We start from the raw sequence: 16,344 nt of genomic DNA on the forward strand, positions 1-16,344 counted from the left end.
TCAAGTTAATGTTTTTAAGGTGCAGTGCCGTGAGTCTGCACATGAGGATGCCAGAGGTTATCATGGCAGTGTTGATTTAATATTTAAAGCTTTTTGCATTGGATAGTCACTGTAAAGAAGCTGCAAGATTCAGACTTAGTCCACACAAAATTTCTTGTGAATACTTCTACGATCAGTAAAGCTACTGAAAGAATATCTAACAGTAAACAATGAAAGAAACAGTAAAGAACAGATTTGAATTGTTTTTTATTACCCACTAGTATTACTGTAAAATAGAAAATGTGTTAAGTGGCCGAGTACAGCAAGTATTTCCAAACACTTGATGATGGACACAAAGAAAACATTTATCTCCAATTATCATTCCTGCCTTCTGTGCAGATGCTGAGAATGTGGTAAGATTCATAACCACTTCAGTCAGGAAAATAAATCACGAGCAGCCAAAGTTTTTCAGTGGCACGAGAAGTGGGTGAGGTTGTATTTATTTCAATCTGAAGAACATGTCTATAACTGTACCTTCTTGGAGTATTATCTCAATATTTTTCTTCCATAGCATTAAATGAACACTCCAGAGAATAAAAAAACCCTGTGTTTTATTCCATTGTTCCACTGGGAATCATACAACCACTTCCCTCCTTTCAGAAATCCCCTTTCCTCCTCAAACTCATTTACAACTATACTCCTCTGTGGCCACAAATAATTATAGTTCTAACTATCCTGGATCAGGGTCACTAATACTCTTTACAATAAACAGAGACAAGGAAAAAAATTAACAAATCTCTTCAAACTTTTCAACCTCCAGTTAAGGTCTTTGAAATGTAAGAAATACAGAATAGAGATTTCATTCCAGAGTACTTTCAAATACTTTTTTTCATTTTTTCATAAGCAATTTACCTCAAATTCTCAGGATAAGACTGTTCCTTATACATTGAATGAATAACGACTGAGGTTAAACACATTGCTAGGGCTTCTACCATGGAAGAAGATCTGTGGTTTAGGACATATCTCACAATAAATTCATAACCACAAGTGGGTGTATATATAGTTTCCTTTTTGGAAGTCGAAAAATTTGCAAAACTTCATGAAAGATTCATTGTTAAATACAGCCAAAAAAACATTTAGCTCTGCAAACATCTTGGATGCATTGGCTCTGTGGGGTCAAGAGGTGTAATCAACACAAAATCTTTTTCTGTTTGCTTACTTTGAAATACTAAGCTGTGTGGGAGACTGGAACTTTCTACAGTGACTTTTCAAATTGAAGCCCTCTTCCAATAACATTTACTGCATATTTTGCTGAGGATGTGTTTGAAGTCCTGTTTCTTGCCTTCAGATAGTGCACTGCTTGACTGCAATTTAATATATATCTTTGGCTCTCATTATTTTTTGCATGCTCTGTAAATGAAACTGCAAAACAAGCAAACAAACAAAAAGGCAGTGGAGAGCAAACAGCGTATTTCACATCACAGTAGAATGGATGTAATTTCTCTTAATCTAAATCTGAAAAGAAAAAAAAACTTCTTAACATAAGTAAAAGAATATACATGAAAACCTGGTTTTAACTACTATTCAGCTACAGCTTTCAGCCTGATCCAGACTATTACTGTCCCAGCCTCTAAGAGTTCCTTCTGTAACAGCACTAAGCTATCCGTAACCCATAAACAAAACTACTTCCTGGACATAGAAGCAGAGCTGGAACTACCAGTATTTTTAAATATTGGTAGACTGTTAATGCAGACAAAAGAAGATGCATCAAAAGCATCATGCAGCAAAAACATGGCCTGGTTGATATTCCTGATCTTTCTAAGGCTAGGCTGAAGACAGTACAGGATGTTAATCCATGCTCCCTAAAAACAGCTTTCCATCCACGAGAAGATGGTTGCCCCAGTTCAGCCAGCTACACCAGGCACTACAAGCTCACCACAGTGCAATGAGTTAGAGAGCAATCATGGTGCATGCCATGTTTTACTATGCTTTCTCAGCAAGGTAGTAATGACAACAAACAGACTAAAATTAATGGCAGCTGTATGGTTATTCTCAAAGCAAATCAATGTAATGGAAGCAATGCTGACTCCCCAATCAGCTGGAAAACTGTCCTTCTCCAGGTGAAAGAGTAATTCTTCTTTTATTGAGGAGTTATTTAGCAAATACAAAACCAGCAAGCACTTAGTGGCATGAGAAAACTAATAAAGTCTTACGTATCATTGATTTTTGTTGCATTTGTTTCCACGACCAAAAAAGTGACAAGGTTCAGTATTTTGAAGCCAACCTTGCTTGTACGTCATGACACTGAGCTTCTACTCTCACAGGGTAATCAATGGAGCCTGGTCCACTTTTCAGACAGCATCAATAAACCAACACGTCATTTGACAGAGTAACTGCATGATCTTTGAGCACATCTGGATTTGTACAAGTCCAATAGAATGCAACCTAGAGACCCAAGCTTGCTTATACAAACAGGAAAATGTACCAAGCTGCCTGGTAGTGTTCAAAAGATCCTTAACACAGCTGCCAAAGCACAGCTGGTGCTTTTTCTACTTGTTCTGCTCATGTGACCACAGCAGTATAATTATGGGAGTGGGAGGGAAATAGTCTAAATAGTCCTTTAAACCTTCCTCAAATTATAGGCAACATAATCCTCAAGATGAGAAACAAAATGAGTCTTGGGTCTCATTTTCACTGGTAATTGTCTCAGCAGTGAGAACTATAAAGCACACATTGTAGGAACACTTCTATAAGTTATAGCACTGTACCTTCTTGTGAATGCCTCATAAGACATAGAAAAGTGCATCCTACTATACAGGATAATTTGCTACACTAATATTATTCAGATAGAGCTGAAGTGAATCATTAATCTACATAGGGTTAACTACTGAAGCAGGAAATCTCATTGTGTCCGACTCCCACTTGCGCTTCTATTTAAAAAATAAATCCTTCGGTTAGAAAGCATTCATGTAAATCAGAATATCAGCAGAGTAAAAAAAAAAAAAAAAAAGCCACCACACAATTCTACAGAAGTATTTCCATTTCATTTTCTCAACAGAAAAATTTATTAGCTCTAATGGAGGCTTCCATCAACAATCTGGTGTAAACTCTGTATCTGCTTGTTTACTGTAGTTACTATGCTGCTGATTATTATTGCACTTCAGTGTCCTAGTAAAAACAGTATTCTTTCATTGAGAAAAGTGCAAAACTTAGGCAAGAACTTGTTTCCTTACAGGCTGGTATAAATACTGTCACACCATATGACCTTTAACATTACACAGATTTATTTAAGTAGTTATTTAAAAGTGCTAATATGGGTAGTAGAAGCACTACAGACACCCCTTGTACCAGTGTGAAATCCACCCAGATGAACCAAGGCTACCTCAGAACACACTGAGGCTAAAGGAGGTTATCAGCCACAGGGGGGATGTCCCTTAATAAGAGAAGCAGGGGAAAGTCTATGCAGAATTCATCATGGGATGGTGTTAAGGGGGTTGTATAAATGAACGAGACTTACAATGGAACCATATAGAGGAAGGAATAGAGACAGTGAAAGAGAGGGATCAAGGTGGATCAAGAAGGAACAAGTGTAAGACAGAAGGAAAAGGAGATGAAAGGAACCAGTTGACTACAATGAGCTGGTTGATCAGCATGTTAATCTTCACCCTCAGTCACTGAAATCTATCCTATTTTCTCACTAAATCCTGTTTCTAAATATCTCCTTTAGTGTGCTCTTTCTTTTTAGTGGGTATATGTGAATAAGAGTTAACTTCAAGCTGAGCAATAGAAGGGATCTAAATACTAGCAACTGGAGCAGGGCTGTAAACCTCTACGATCTTCAAAAGATTATCTAAGGCTAGCTACTGAAACATTGCATGCCACAGATGTATATGCCCCTAGTAGACATTAATCCTGATCAGCTGGAGAGGAAGAAGAGTGTGAAGCAGGCTGTGCTGTGTTTGTGTTCATGTAGGTGCTGACAGGGCACTGTGGGCTATTTACGTTGCTCTGTGCAGCCTGTGCATTTCACTGTCTCAGGTGAAGCTCTGAGCTCACCTTGATGATGAGCTCTGCCTTGCTACAGTCTGAATGTGAAAATAGACACAGGAGCCTGAACTTCTAATACCACAGGTGGCCAAGAATCAGAAGTCCCAAATACAAACAGATTCTCAATGCAAAAGTGTTCCTCGATCATGAACTTCTATTTTGATACTCACGTATGAAAATAGTTGTTATATATGCAGCACATCATGCATCTTAAATACCACATTTGTACTGTTTCTCATTTCAGATCAGCCTCTCTTAAAGGTTTAAGACATGAAACAGACCAAATCCAACTACTCATGAATTGAAACAGAGATTGCTTGTGTTTTGAGGAACAGTTCTTTGTGTTTTTAGAGGACAGTATAAGAGGATGAGGACAGTAATTTATGAGCATAGTAACATTTCAATTCACAGATACTGTTATGGATTATTGTTTGGGTCTTTTACGTATGAAAGAGAGTAGACAGTTTGGATGCAAGAATTTTTATACAACTGGCTATTTAACAACAACTAATCTTCTCATTTTAGTCTCACATCCAACTCAGACAGTAAAAAAGACTTATTTAGAAATGGAATGGCTTTCCAGATTCCTCAAGTGGCCATCTAGCATGTATTTTTTCTATCACTGTCCTGAGAGACAGTGGCCACGGTTTCAAATATTCTGCTCACAGTTAAAAGTCCTGTAATAGAAAATGTTGGCATGGGTGGGAAAAAATATGCTTAGCAGGATTCCACTAATATCAGCTTAGAGAACTGAACATCTCCAACCATGCTGCAGTTTGCCTTTAATGACAATGTTGCTCCTGTTCCTCTGAGCTGATTCCAACTGAAATGCTGCTACCAGATGGGGAATTTGGGCTGAAAGAAACACACACTTGATTCCAATATAGATTTTTTTTCCAGTGTTGCAAGCAATTTTATCAGGGCATTATCTGTCCAGAAAAAAATGTAACTACAAAAACTTGCAGCTACAAATGTCATGCAAATTAAGATGTCAACAGCACTTCATGGGAAAAACTGAGAAAAGTTTTATCACAGCCAATCTTGAAAAGCTCTAAACTCCAAACCAAGCAATTTCAGTTACAAATTAATCTTTTCTAGTTAGGCAAAAATTCATTTTTGTACAATGCTCAGTCCCATTCAGTTAATGCCTGCAGAGCATGAGTTTTTTAAAAATTATAAAAATACCTGAACTTAAAATAAGCTCAGCTTTCTCCCTCCCACGTATGTAGCTGATAGAGAAACACAAGTTCTTTTAAGAACACTTTCTTCTCCATGACAAAAAATATTTCTCAACTTTTGCCCACATTATAAGTACAAGATGTCATAAAAAAAGTCCACAATTTTCTTTAGAACCAAAACAGTACAAAATCAGTACACAACCTCATATTCATGCAGAACGTATGTGTCACTGCATTCAAAGGAGAATAGCTCTCTTCCTTAAAGCCAAAATTAGAAAAGTGGACTGCATCTGTATTACAGTCATCCAGGGAAAATATAAGGCAAGTAACCTTAAAAAGAAAATGTATAAATTCTCAACACTGTTCAAAATCTTTGTTTCTCTGCATTATGAACTGATGCTTAAAGGATTTTCTCACTTAGAGAGTTTTCTGAATAAGCACAAAGCAATAAATTTATGGTCTGATTTAGTGGTGAGCATAAAAAAAAATGAGCAAAATAATCCTGCGGATATTTATTGTTAATACAACTCCTCAATCCAGTTTACAGCACTTTCTTTGGTGGGTATTACAATTCATCTTTCAATACTATAATGGGTTCTTAGCATTTCAGAATGCATTTGAGACAACTCCCTCCATATACTATTGAACAACTCATGAAAAACTTTTATTAATGCTGTGAAAAAGTCAGCTTGGGCATCTTCACTAACATTTGTTAGAACACCTAGAAGCTTCATGCAGCAGCCTCTTCAGGAATTATGGCTAGCATGAGGGTGCAGTCTCAACCCTTAACTGAGGAAAAAAGATAACTGTATTTTCCTCAGGCTTTTGTCTGAGTGATATCGATGGGGAAAGCTGAGACAAGAAGGGAGCCCTGGGTAACATCTGTTACTTGTTAGTGTGCACATATTCTCTCTTTCCTGCAAATGAAAATCAAGGTGGAGAGATACGTAATCTTAAGTAAATTTGCTAATAGTATATAAAACAGGCAGTTCTTAAAAATGTTTACTGTAATGTCAAAATATTTACTACTGTTCTGTTTGTTTTCATGATAACAAATAATTTTTTTCTAGGTATGTTTGTTATAAACCCTTACTGACATATTAATATGCAATTTCTTCTCTTGGTTTTCTTTTTGAGCTTTTCAAATGCTTTCATTATAAGCTGACTTCAAGTCCAATACTTTTGCTTTGAAAAGATTTAAAAATGAAATACTAATTAATAATGTAAAATAATTTAAAAGTAATAATAATTTAAAAAAATATCAGAGAGGTAAATTTCATCCTATAGATACCTAGTTAGTTCATTACCAGCAAACTGTAAAACTAAAGAACTTAAGGGAACCACTAAAATGTTAAGATTCAAGCCTATATAGGTAACGAAAAAAGAAATAAAAAAATAATAAGTATTGCAACTAACATATTTGTCTAAAAGTTGGCTGTGGACTTTATTAAAACAGAACATATCATTCCTTTTTCTTTTTTTTTAACTGATTCAGGAGTAATTTTCATGGGTTTAGTTCCATGTCTTTTAGGCTGCCACTTCAATATTTCCTTTACCGCTTAGGTGTAACTGAGCCAGAAAACTGGACTTAGTTTTGAGACAATTTGTTTTCTGAATTCTCAAATGTTTACATAACTTCAAAATAGAATGATTCATGAGCAAGAAATAGTAGCTACAAATATTGAGGATGACAGCTCTATGTTTCAGGTTTGGACTGTAGCTCAGATCAATACCGTACACTTTGAGATTTACAATGTTGAAGCCAACAGAGTGTTGGCTGCCCCCTCCCCCAAGCTGGCAATAAAACCTCACACAGGCAAGCCAAATCAGAAAATTGATCTGGCAGAAACCACACTCAAAAAACCAAAACAAGACATAGTTTTCAGGACCAAGACACATCTGGTTTCGTGCATGGCAACACAAATGCTAGTGCCAGAACAAGAAGTACAGAAACATCTCCCTTTCACCAGTGAGAGGCGGAGTGGCAATCAGGGAATTGCAGCGTGATAGTCTCAACAGACTTTGGGTTTTTTCATTTTTTTCTCTTTAGAAAAACAGTTTTGAAGATGAACAAAACTGACTGTCATCTGTTGGAGAAAAGGCCAAGTTTGGACTAAACTTCATTTTTGTTAAACTACTTTCTGGTTTGGGAATGAAGAGAAACTTTAAGCCTTACCTTTACCAAAGCAGTTTTGAAAGCATTTTAAGCCCACTGTTATGGGTAAAAGAGAGAATGAAAATATTAATTGAACACCTAAACAAAATGTTTGCACATTATTAGAAATTTAACACATAAAGACCAAATGGCACTTCATTTTACTAAACTGGGTCTTGTATCCCAAGACTAAACAGAATAGTTACCTTCCTCTTCATTCCTTTAGTTGTTCTGATATTTGATATCAGAAGTTATTCAACAGAAAGCTAGCTATATTCCTTTTTCCCCAACGGAAAATGCATTTGATATTTCAGAGAAGAGAAAATATAACAAACCAAATATTGCCCAATGATCTGCATATCCCTATATGACTATGCAGCTAATGTGTAAAGGTTATTTTAATATGGTTTTGTGGCTCAACATGTTTTGATTCCTTAATCACTGTCTGGTCAACTGTCGAATAAAATAAAAAAAAACACAGTCTTGTATTAAAAGAAGCAATGTCATCAAATATCATTCGGTTTACCCCTTATTTTACTATGGCTGCAAAATTATCTTCAGTCAATCCCTAAAGGATTCGTTGAACTGCATCTTTTTGTGGCGTTCGACTGTATAAACACCCAACAATGAGTTCCACTAGTAATTTGAAACCAGGTAACAGGAAGATTGTTCCAGAATTCAATAATCATGCAACAGCTTTGAAATGGCCAAGACTCAAAAGTCTGGTTATTTCTTTGTTAAGAAAAAAAAAAAAAAATTAGGCAAGGATGCAGATTTAGTTAATTCATGGGTCTCTGCCACCAGTTTGCTGTATGACATAATTTCTGTAACAGGTGTTCTGAGATTGCCTTTGGAAGGGATGGTGACTGCAGTGATTCCTGCACAGAGTCAGAATACAATTTTTTAGACTCCTTCCTCCCTTCCTACAGAAGAAGGTCAGGGAATAGGATGAAAAGATAAGCTGAAAGAGCTGGACTCTATCAGAGCTCAGGGAACTTAAAATAGATGAAGTGCAAGTGCTTTAGAGAGAAACAGCTGGATAGCTTAATTAGTTATTCTTGCTCTTGCAGCCTACAAGGCCCTGTAGAGTATCCATTACTTTCTTTTCCTTCAGATATGTATTCTTGGACAGCATCACCTGGACACTGAACAGATCTTCCACAGTCTCAAGCAATTAAGACACAGTTATTAAATCTAGAAATTTCTGCCAGAATATTAACTCTGGGTCACCTGCATTCCACACATCTACAACTCACATAAAATATTCCAGCATAATTTTAAAAATATGAAGTGCACAGCAAAAAAGTCTAAATCCACATAAATATGCTCCTGGCACAAGTATCTGAGCAGTATCAAGGATATTGCCAATGCCCTCGTTCCCTTGAGTAGCTAGGAATTTGTTAGTACAAGTGTCCTGATATGTGTAGAAATCAGAAACAGATGGGCTGACCACTTCACCTCAAAATGCCAACTGGTTTTCCTGTGAATTTGCCAATTTTCTTTAAAGATACTCTACTAATCTTCCATATCACTCTGAAACTAAGACCAATTGAGGATTTGGGAACAGCAGGACTACAGGGAGTGTGTTCTCCCTGAATGTCTAAGCATTTCTGTTTTGCCAACTCCCTGCTCTGAAATCCTTGAAGAGAAGGCCTATTTTCAGTCCTCCTGAACGTACCTCTGTTGCACTTGAACCATTTAACATTCTTAAGTCTGAGCAGGCAGACCCTCCCCAACCAGCAGGACTAAGAGCTGCAGAACAGCAGAGAGCTTCTCTTGGTACCTAGCCCATCTGTGAACCACCCCATTCCAAATTCTACCAAGGTAGCTCAACCTGTCACTCTAACCTCCATTTAAATTCATGTGAGAAACTCCCAAATACATCTATTTTTTTGAACTCCTATGCACTTGCTGGATGAAAAGAACTGTAAAAAAATAAACTCACATTTACAGGTATGAATGGAGCTCCATAATTTTCTTGTGATATAGATGAGACTCGTTATAATTGTTAAAAGGGGCAAGAAGTGAAGAGTTCAGAGCAAATTATCAAAGATGCTCAGAACCAAATAGTTCCAGTTTTCAACTCATATTTTAATAATATATGGAGTAAAAATTTAAGCATACTTCAATGAAGTAGAAACCTAGCCTTCATTATAGATAAAAGCTCTTTGTAAGTATTACAGCAAAAACTCAAATGTTGAGAGAAAACAAGAAAAAATACTACACTTTTCCCAAAAGGACTGATAATATTTGTGCTTGTTCTAACATTAAGTATATGCTACTACTTCTAGTTTATTAGCTATTGCTAAATAGTATACTTCATTTTTATATGGCTTCCCTGCACAACAAAGTAAAGAAAAAAAAAAGTCGCTGCCCCAAAAGGCCAAGCATTATATAAATGAGGAAATTATAATTATTTTCCTGATTTTTTTCATGAAATTGAGATTGCTAAAAGCATTCCATGTACTATCATAATTACCAGTAATAACATAAGAACTAATGCATTCCTGCAATTTTCAGTCCATTACTTGTGGATTTGTCATTTGTTATTTCTATCTCACAAAAGGAAGTTAAGCATTTTTACACTTAAAGTAAGAATTCATCAACACAAACATAGCAATTACTGAATCTCTTAAAAGCCAAAGGTAAAGAATGGGATTTCTTTTAAGTGAGGTCGCAGAAAAATCTGGTGACCTTCACCATTCATAGCGACTACTACACAAAAAAGAAAAGCTGAAAGAGAAATTTCATATTCTACCAGTTATTTAAAAGTCTGTAATGCTCTGACTGTGAAATTCCTGGGTAAGCAAAAAACTCCTAATACTTCTCAAGACACAAACAACACTTATGCCTTACTGAGCAGTCCAAAAGCCATGCAAATCACAGCAGGTCTTTCAGTACATTTTGGGGAACAATACTTGTTCTGTTCCTGTACAGTGGTGAGTAAAATCGTGTGCATTCCTGACTACATGGGTTATTCAGATCATAAAGGGTGTGCTAGACAGCATTAGTGACACAGGGTCTTATCCCACCTCTCTGACATCCACAGAAAACTCAACATTGCTTCTATTCCAGCCAATAACAAATGAATGGGCTTAAGAGAAGGTATCAGCTTTAGAGCTGCAGAAGGACTGCCAAGTTTCCTTTCAACAGTCAGCAATAGGATATGGGAAAGAAACAGCATCAGACTTGATCCTTGTCTCATTAAAAAAAGATAGCAACAAAAAAATCCCAAACCCACGCCACACACTGCAGCATTCTCAGACCACTGTCAGCTGGCACATGAAGAAGCCTTTTAAATTAGAACAACCAATACTTTTTCTCCAATATCCTCACTGACCCTTTAGTTGCTAGCTTTTAATACATAAGAAAACATAGAGATTCAGAAATTCATAAATTTGCTAATTTCTGATGATAACCCAGATAATGAAACCGCAAGAGAAAAAACAGGAGTTGTAAAGCCCTAGTTTTAAGACCTAAAAAACCACACAACTAAAATTTCTTTAATGCACAGGATCCTACTCTCAAACTTCTGTAAAAGTTTTAGCTCTCCTGTTTGAAAGAGAAATGTACATTGAATACTTTTGCATATATATAAGGTCAAAAATGCAGATGTAGGATTGTTTCTGCCATTAGCAATGAGGGCTCCGAAGCCAGAATGCTAAAAACACATCCAAGATTCAAAGGCTCTTTCAGGTAAAAAAATCCCTACTGTCCAAGTACTTCAGTTTCACAGATAGAAGACACTTACAATTGCATGACTTCCTAAAAATATATATGAAATAACTTTAGGGGTTTTTTTATTTGGCACATCATATTACAGTGAATGGGTCAGTCATATCCACATAAACAGCAGAAAATTATAGGAGAAACTGGTCATGTCTTCCTATAGGAAAGCAACACACAACAAAAATTAAGAGAATCCAGGTGACCTATCATGCAATAAATCAAGCCCAGAAACAAAGAAATAGAAGTCTACCTGTTGGAGGTCCAATGTAATGGTCACATAATGATACTCAATTCCATTCTGGATACTAGGGCTTTGCCACCAAGTGTTCTTGCCATCAATTGCATTTGTTATGGGATGTCGTTCTGTTAGAAAAGCAGAAACGTACAAATAAATGTCAAAACTGCTAGAAGATTTAATTATTTTTGATCTGAAATCTAGATTTTAAGACAATTTTAAGAACTAATAAGGCAGGACATCAAAAAGAAAAAAAGAATAAATTAATTTTTCTTATACTCTTGGGCCACTAGTCATGCTTATTAATAATGGAATGTAGGAGAAGGGAATACAGGTGACCTTCCCCTTGATAAGTAACAGTTGTGTTAATTACCCAATACAGCCTTGCCCCTGATGAGTCACAGCTATGGCCAATGAAGATAAGTGTGATAAAAGGGAGTGAGTTAGCTGGTGAGGGGGAATGGTGAAGAGGAAGGAGAGAATCTGAGGCTATTGTTGGAACCTGCAGTCAGAGGCTGCAAGGGAAACCTACAGTAGAGGCTTGCTGCAGTCAGAGTCAGTAAATAGAGTCAGGATGGCTGAGCTGTAAAGAGGAATAAAGCAGGACCCTTTTCACAGTGTGATAAACGAGAAGTGTGTGTCTCAGCTCATTTCTACCCTCTAACAAGAGGGCTGCTGCAACACTGGAATACTGATCTAATGTTAGTTGTCTGATTTTGGTTGTGATCACAAGAAGCTAATTCAGAAGATCTAATTGCAGAAGGGTCTCCTGATGCTACAGAAATTGCAGGCATTTAAATCAAGTAAGCACTTCCTGCACTCTTCCAAAGTTTCAAGTACTGTAAAGTCATTGAATGTTTCAACAGAAGCAACAAATCAGAAACCTGAGATATGGTGTGTAAGAAAAGCAGAGATTAAAGTAATACAAGTACTAGCATTTCTAAGCACACATGGAAATAATTCTGGAAATAATTCACAAATCAGTACAGAAGAAATGATTCAGAAATCATTACAGAATATATTTCTCAACTGGAAATTTTTCTGACTTATATACATGCATATAAAGGTTTGTTTGGTTATAATCCATATCAAAGTCTAAGACGCATTATTTTTCATATCTATATTTACTGCTGTGTTCTAAATGAATCATAAGTAAGAGGGATACAAATTTATTTACAGAATTGAATTTTTCCTGAATTTTAAGACTGATACTATCAAAGTTTGCTTACTTAGTAGTAGTTGAATGTTATTTAGATTGAGAAAAATCATACTCAATGTTTCCAGGTTATTTTTTTTTGTTTCTCTCCTGTAGAAAATGGAGAATAACAAAATCACGAATTTAAAAAATACAAGGATCTACATTTTGAAATCCCTAATTTTTCAGAGCAAGCCTGTGCATTATCAGAAAAATAACCCAAAGGAAATTCAAATTTGGTAAGTTTCTTCTATGCAAGTTCTGTTTGCAAGAATATGAATTAGGAGAAAACCCTACCCCCTCTTATTAAGGATGACTTTCTAAAATGTCAGGTTTCCTTCGTATAAAACTGGAATATGATTCATTACAAGCTGGGCCTAGAACTGCAAATAATTACTTTATGAACTGATTAATTTACTTATTATTTTAATTATTACTTAAATCAACCAGCCAGATTGATAGTCTTTGTTTTTTTTGCTGTACCAACCACCTGTGGAAGACAGGAGTCCTAGCTCATTAAGGGAAGCCAGAATGCCTGAACATATTTAAAGATACAATTAAAGTGCCTTGTGGGAGTAAGTGAAGGCATAAACTCTCAATATTGAAAATGCCAAAAAATTAATTTAAATATTAATCAATGGTATTAGGGGGCAGCAACATTTGCAAGTTAGAATTCTGGCACTACAACTGATAAAGTTATAGGAAGCTTTGTCTTTATATTGAAGAGAAATGCAAAGTACACCCTATGCTTTACATGGTGTCAGTTCCCACAGCTCTGATCATCTTCTCAGATCTTGGCTTTAAATGAGTGGCAGAAAAATCAGCTGTAAATCAAATTCAAGGCTTTTCAGATATTGTGATAGAAGTTGTCTAACTGGAAATTTTGATCTAAGTCTCCTCAGATGAAATTGACATAAAGGTAAATCATCAGAAGCAGGACTGGGAGTTGAATCAACAATTAACTGTAATCACCATTATGAAAGTTTAATTATAATTAATTTGAAAATTGATTAATTGCTGACATGTTTAGCTGATTTAAAAGGTAAGGGGTGAAAAATACAATATCTGTAAAAAGGACTGGATTGCAAACACAGTTCAAGGACCAGTCTCCCTGATGGACAGCAAGAGGGAGAACTTAAAGGGTGAAACCATCGAACTGTGCACTTTAATTTGGACTCACTTTGATTAACCAGGGAATTTGTGTTCATTTCCTACTACATTAATTAAGGGGAAGTACTCCAGACTCACACATTCCAGGGGGATCATTTAAAGTCTGGTTATATTACATGGTTCTCCTATTAACAAGCCATCCCTGTTTAAACAAGGCACTTCCATTTGCCAAATGAACATTTAAAGACCTTAAAATGAGATATGATTGCCACAAAAGAACTACATATTATGAAGCTGGACTGATTCAAGTTTAGAAGAGAGGAGGAACAAGGAGAAAGATAGATAAAAATAATTCAGATGGGTTTTTTTATATACACACATAAATATGTCTGCGTGTATACACATACTTTAGTGTACACTCTCTGACATAGACAAGACAAAGCAATATCTCTGGTTTAAGTTTGCTTTTTGAAATAAGCAAGCTTTGTATAGCAAAAAAAACCACAACTTGGGTAATGTGCACGTGTCTCTAAATTCCTATCTGTAAAACAGGAAAGTCTTTTGCACAGTCTCTCTGCCAGTCAGAATGCTTCCAAAACCTGAATTCTTCTCTGAGTGAAATGCACTGCTATAATATAATTGAATGTGTCTATTGCTAAAGAATCATATGACCTTTCCTGAGAAGGTGGCATTTTCTGCAGTTAAAGAAGATATTGGAACTTTGAAAACAACCTGGAAAAAAATAGTAACTGTCTTCAGAGAAATTAAGTAGTCTACACTGGGACAATTATAAATAGCTTTGCAATTATAAGATGAGGAGCAATTTAGCAGGAAAAGAAAATATCTGAAGTTTGCAATGGACAACTAACTGTCCTTGCAGTGGTGTTCCACCATTAGCAATGGGAAATATCAAAGTAAAGCATGTGAACAGGAATATATGATTATTCTGAAGCAAACCTGGATCTCTGTGTAGTGCTAGTAAGAACTCAGGTGAATTTTAATAAATATGAAAGCCTCTAGAGAGAAATCAGAGAAGTGCAATTCATGCAGTTAGAGTTCTAGAAGAAAAAATCTATGAGGAGAATGAAAGAAAAGATAGTTCAGTGTAGAAACTAGATAGAGCAATACCATCATCCTTCAATTAACTAAGTAAAATAGGCTTTTTTAAGAAAAAGTGAATAATAATCCATTCCTTCTATTGACTGAACTTAGGAAATAGGTAACATAAATTTCTGCAAGGAGATGCTATTAGAAAAACACTTTGTTTTGAGTGATGTAAGAAGTGAGCCACACTAGAAAGTGTGGTCATGGCACAAAGTTTCTAAGGAGAATTCAAACAAGCTTCTGTCTGGAAAGCCACAGCCACAGATAGCTCATCCTGTCTAGAACTAGCAGACAGATTAAATGTCATTTTTTTTTTTTTTTTTTTTTTTTTTTTTTTTTTTTTATTAATCCTGTGGTTTTAAGCACATGCCTAAATGTCATGAGGTATAAATGTATCTGAGCTAAGTTTTATTGGAACACAATTGGAAAAAAAATAATTGTCTTCATGCTTCTGTGTCTGTGCTTCTCCCAGAATTTTATCTATTCCATTAAAAGCTATCTTAAGTACCCCTACATCCTCTACTATCTACAGTGCCAATATACTCATGAAAATCTAATAATGTTAAAGCTGTTCATGTCTTTCACTGCAAGGTTACATGAAATTAAACTTGTATGACTTGACTAAGAAATTTTCTTAGTTCTAATCTTCCCAACTACCAGAAATAGGCATGTCTGAAGTAGATGATGACAAATTCATACTTGAAAACTGATTTTGCTTCCAGGTAATGTTTAAGAAAGCAGTGTTAGCAAAAATCAATTTTAATATTAAAAACTAACCATTGAACCAAGCAGTGCTCCACTACTTTATCTTATTTTTTCTGCCTCAGTGAAACTGAATTTACTGGAATTTCAGATATTGCCAAGATTGGCCAAAATGTTTAAATTCCACACACAGGTATGCAGGTAAAAGTCAGTTATCTATTTTTCATTCATGGTTAATGTATATCAAAAGAATTCAGCCACAGTTGTAGATACTTTTTTTTTTTTAAATCTGAATTTAGGTGCTCTACTTTTCAGTACCTGAATCACAAAGTTCCGTGGGAAGATTACCCATATCAGACATAGATTTTGAAATATCTTTGGAAGAGATGGTTAACCTGATTTAAAAAGAAACACACATTTCACAGTAATAAGGCTGGTGAACTACTGTTTTGTTTCCTGAGTATCTACACCCTCTGGAAAAAAGCCTTTTTAAAGGAACAAAATGAAAATGGCACACATACGATGTGGAACTCGGCTCCTCTGATCACAAATGCGGCACTGAGGGTTCCTTGCAGGCTGTCCAGGTACATGTTCAACAAGTTTGCAGTACATTTCCCTCCCCTTTTCTCCACAGGTAGCATTGGTTGTAATGAGAGCATTACTGGCCAGGTTCAGCACTGCAGGAAACAGTCCTGAAAATAAAATAAAATAAAATAATAAACAAAAGCAACAGAGGTAAAACCAAGGTGAATTTAGCAGAATAATCACAAATGAATGTAACACCTGTTACAGCATTAAAGCACAAGCTTCATTTTCAAAAGCTATGGAAGTATTAAAGAGCAACTTTGGATGTGTATCCAGAATTTAGACATCAGAATAAAGCCATTACACAGATGGGCTTCTCCCAAAT

The 16,344-nt window shown here is 35.8% G+C and overlaps 1 protein-coding gene across 2 annotated transcripts in view; it reads right to left on the reverse strand.

Moving 5' to 3' along the window:
• LAMA2 (laminin subunit alpha 2) overlaps positions 1 to 16,136 on the reverse strand; it is a 267,187-nt gene extending 251,051 nt beyond the window's left edge. For both annotated transcript variants that reach the window (XM_083855998.1, XM_083855999.1), the window contains exons 1-2: positions 15,956 to 16,136; positions 11,339 to 11,451 (exon numbers count right to left, since the gene is read on the reverse strand). In XM_083855998.1, the coding sequence (XP_083712124.1) occupies positions 11,339 to 11,451; positions 15,956 to 16,046 (204 nt within the window). In that variant the 5' untranslated portion in view covers positions 16,047 to 16,136. The remainder of the gene's footprint in view (positions 1 to 11,338; positions 11,452 to 15,955) is intronic.
• Between the last annotated feature and the right edge of the window lie 208 nt (positions 16,137 to 16,344).

Source organism: Zosterops lateralis, assembly GCF_965231275.1.
Source record: "Zosterops lateralis genome assembly, chromosome: 3".
NCBI lineage: Eukaryota > Metazoa > Chordata > Aves > Passeriformes > Zosteropidae > Zosterops > Zosterops lateralis.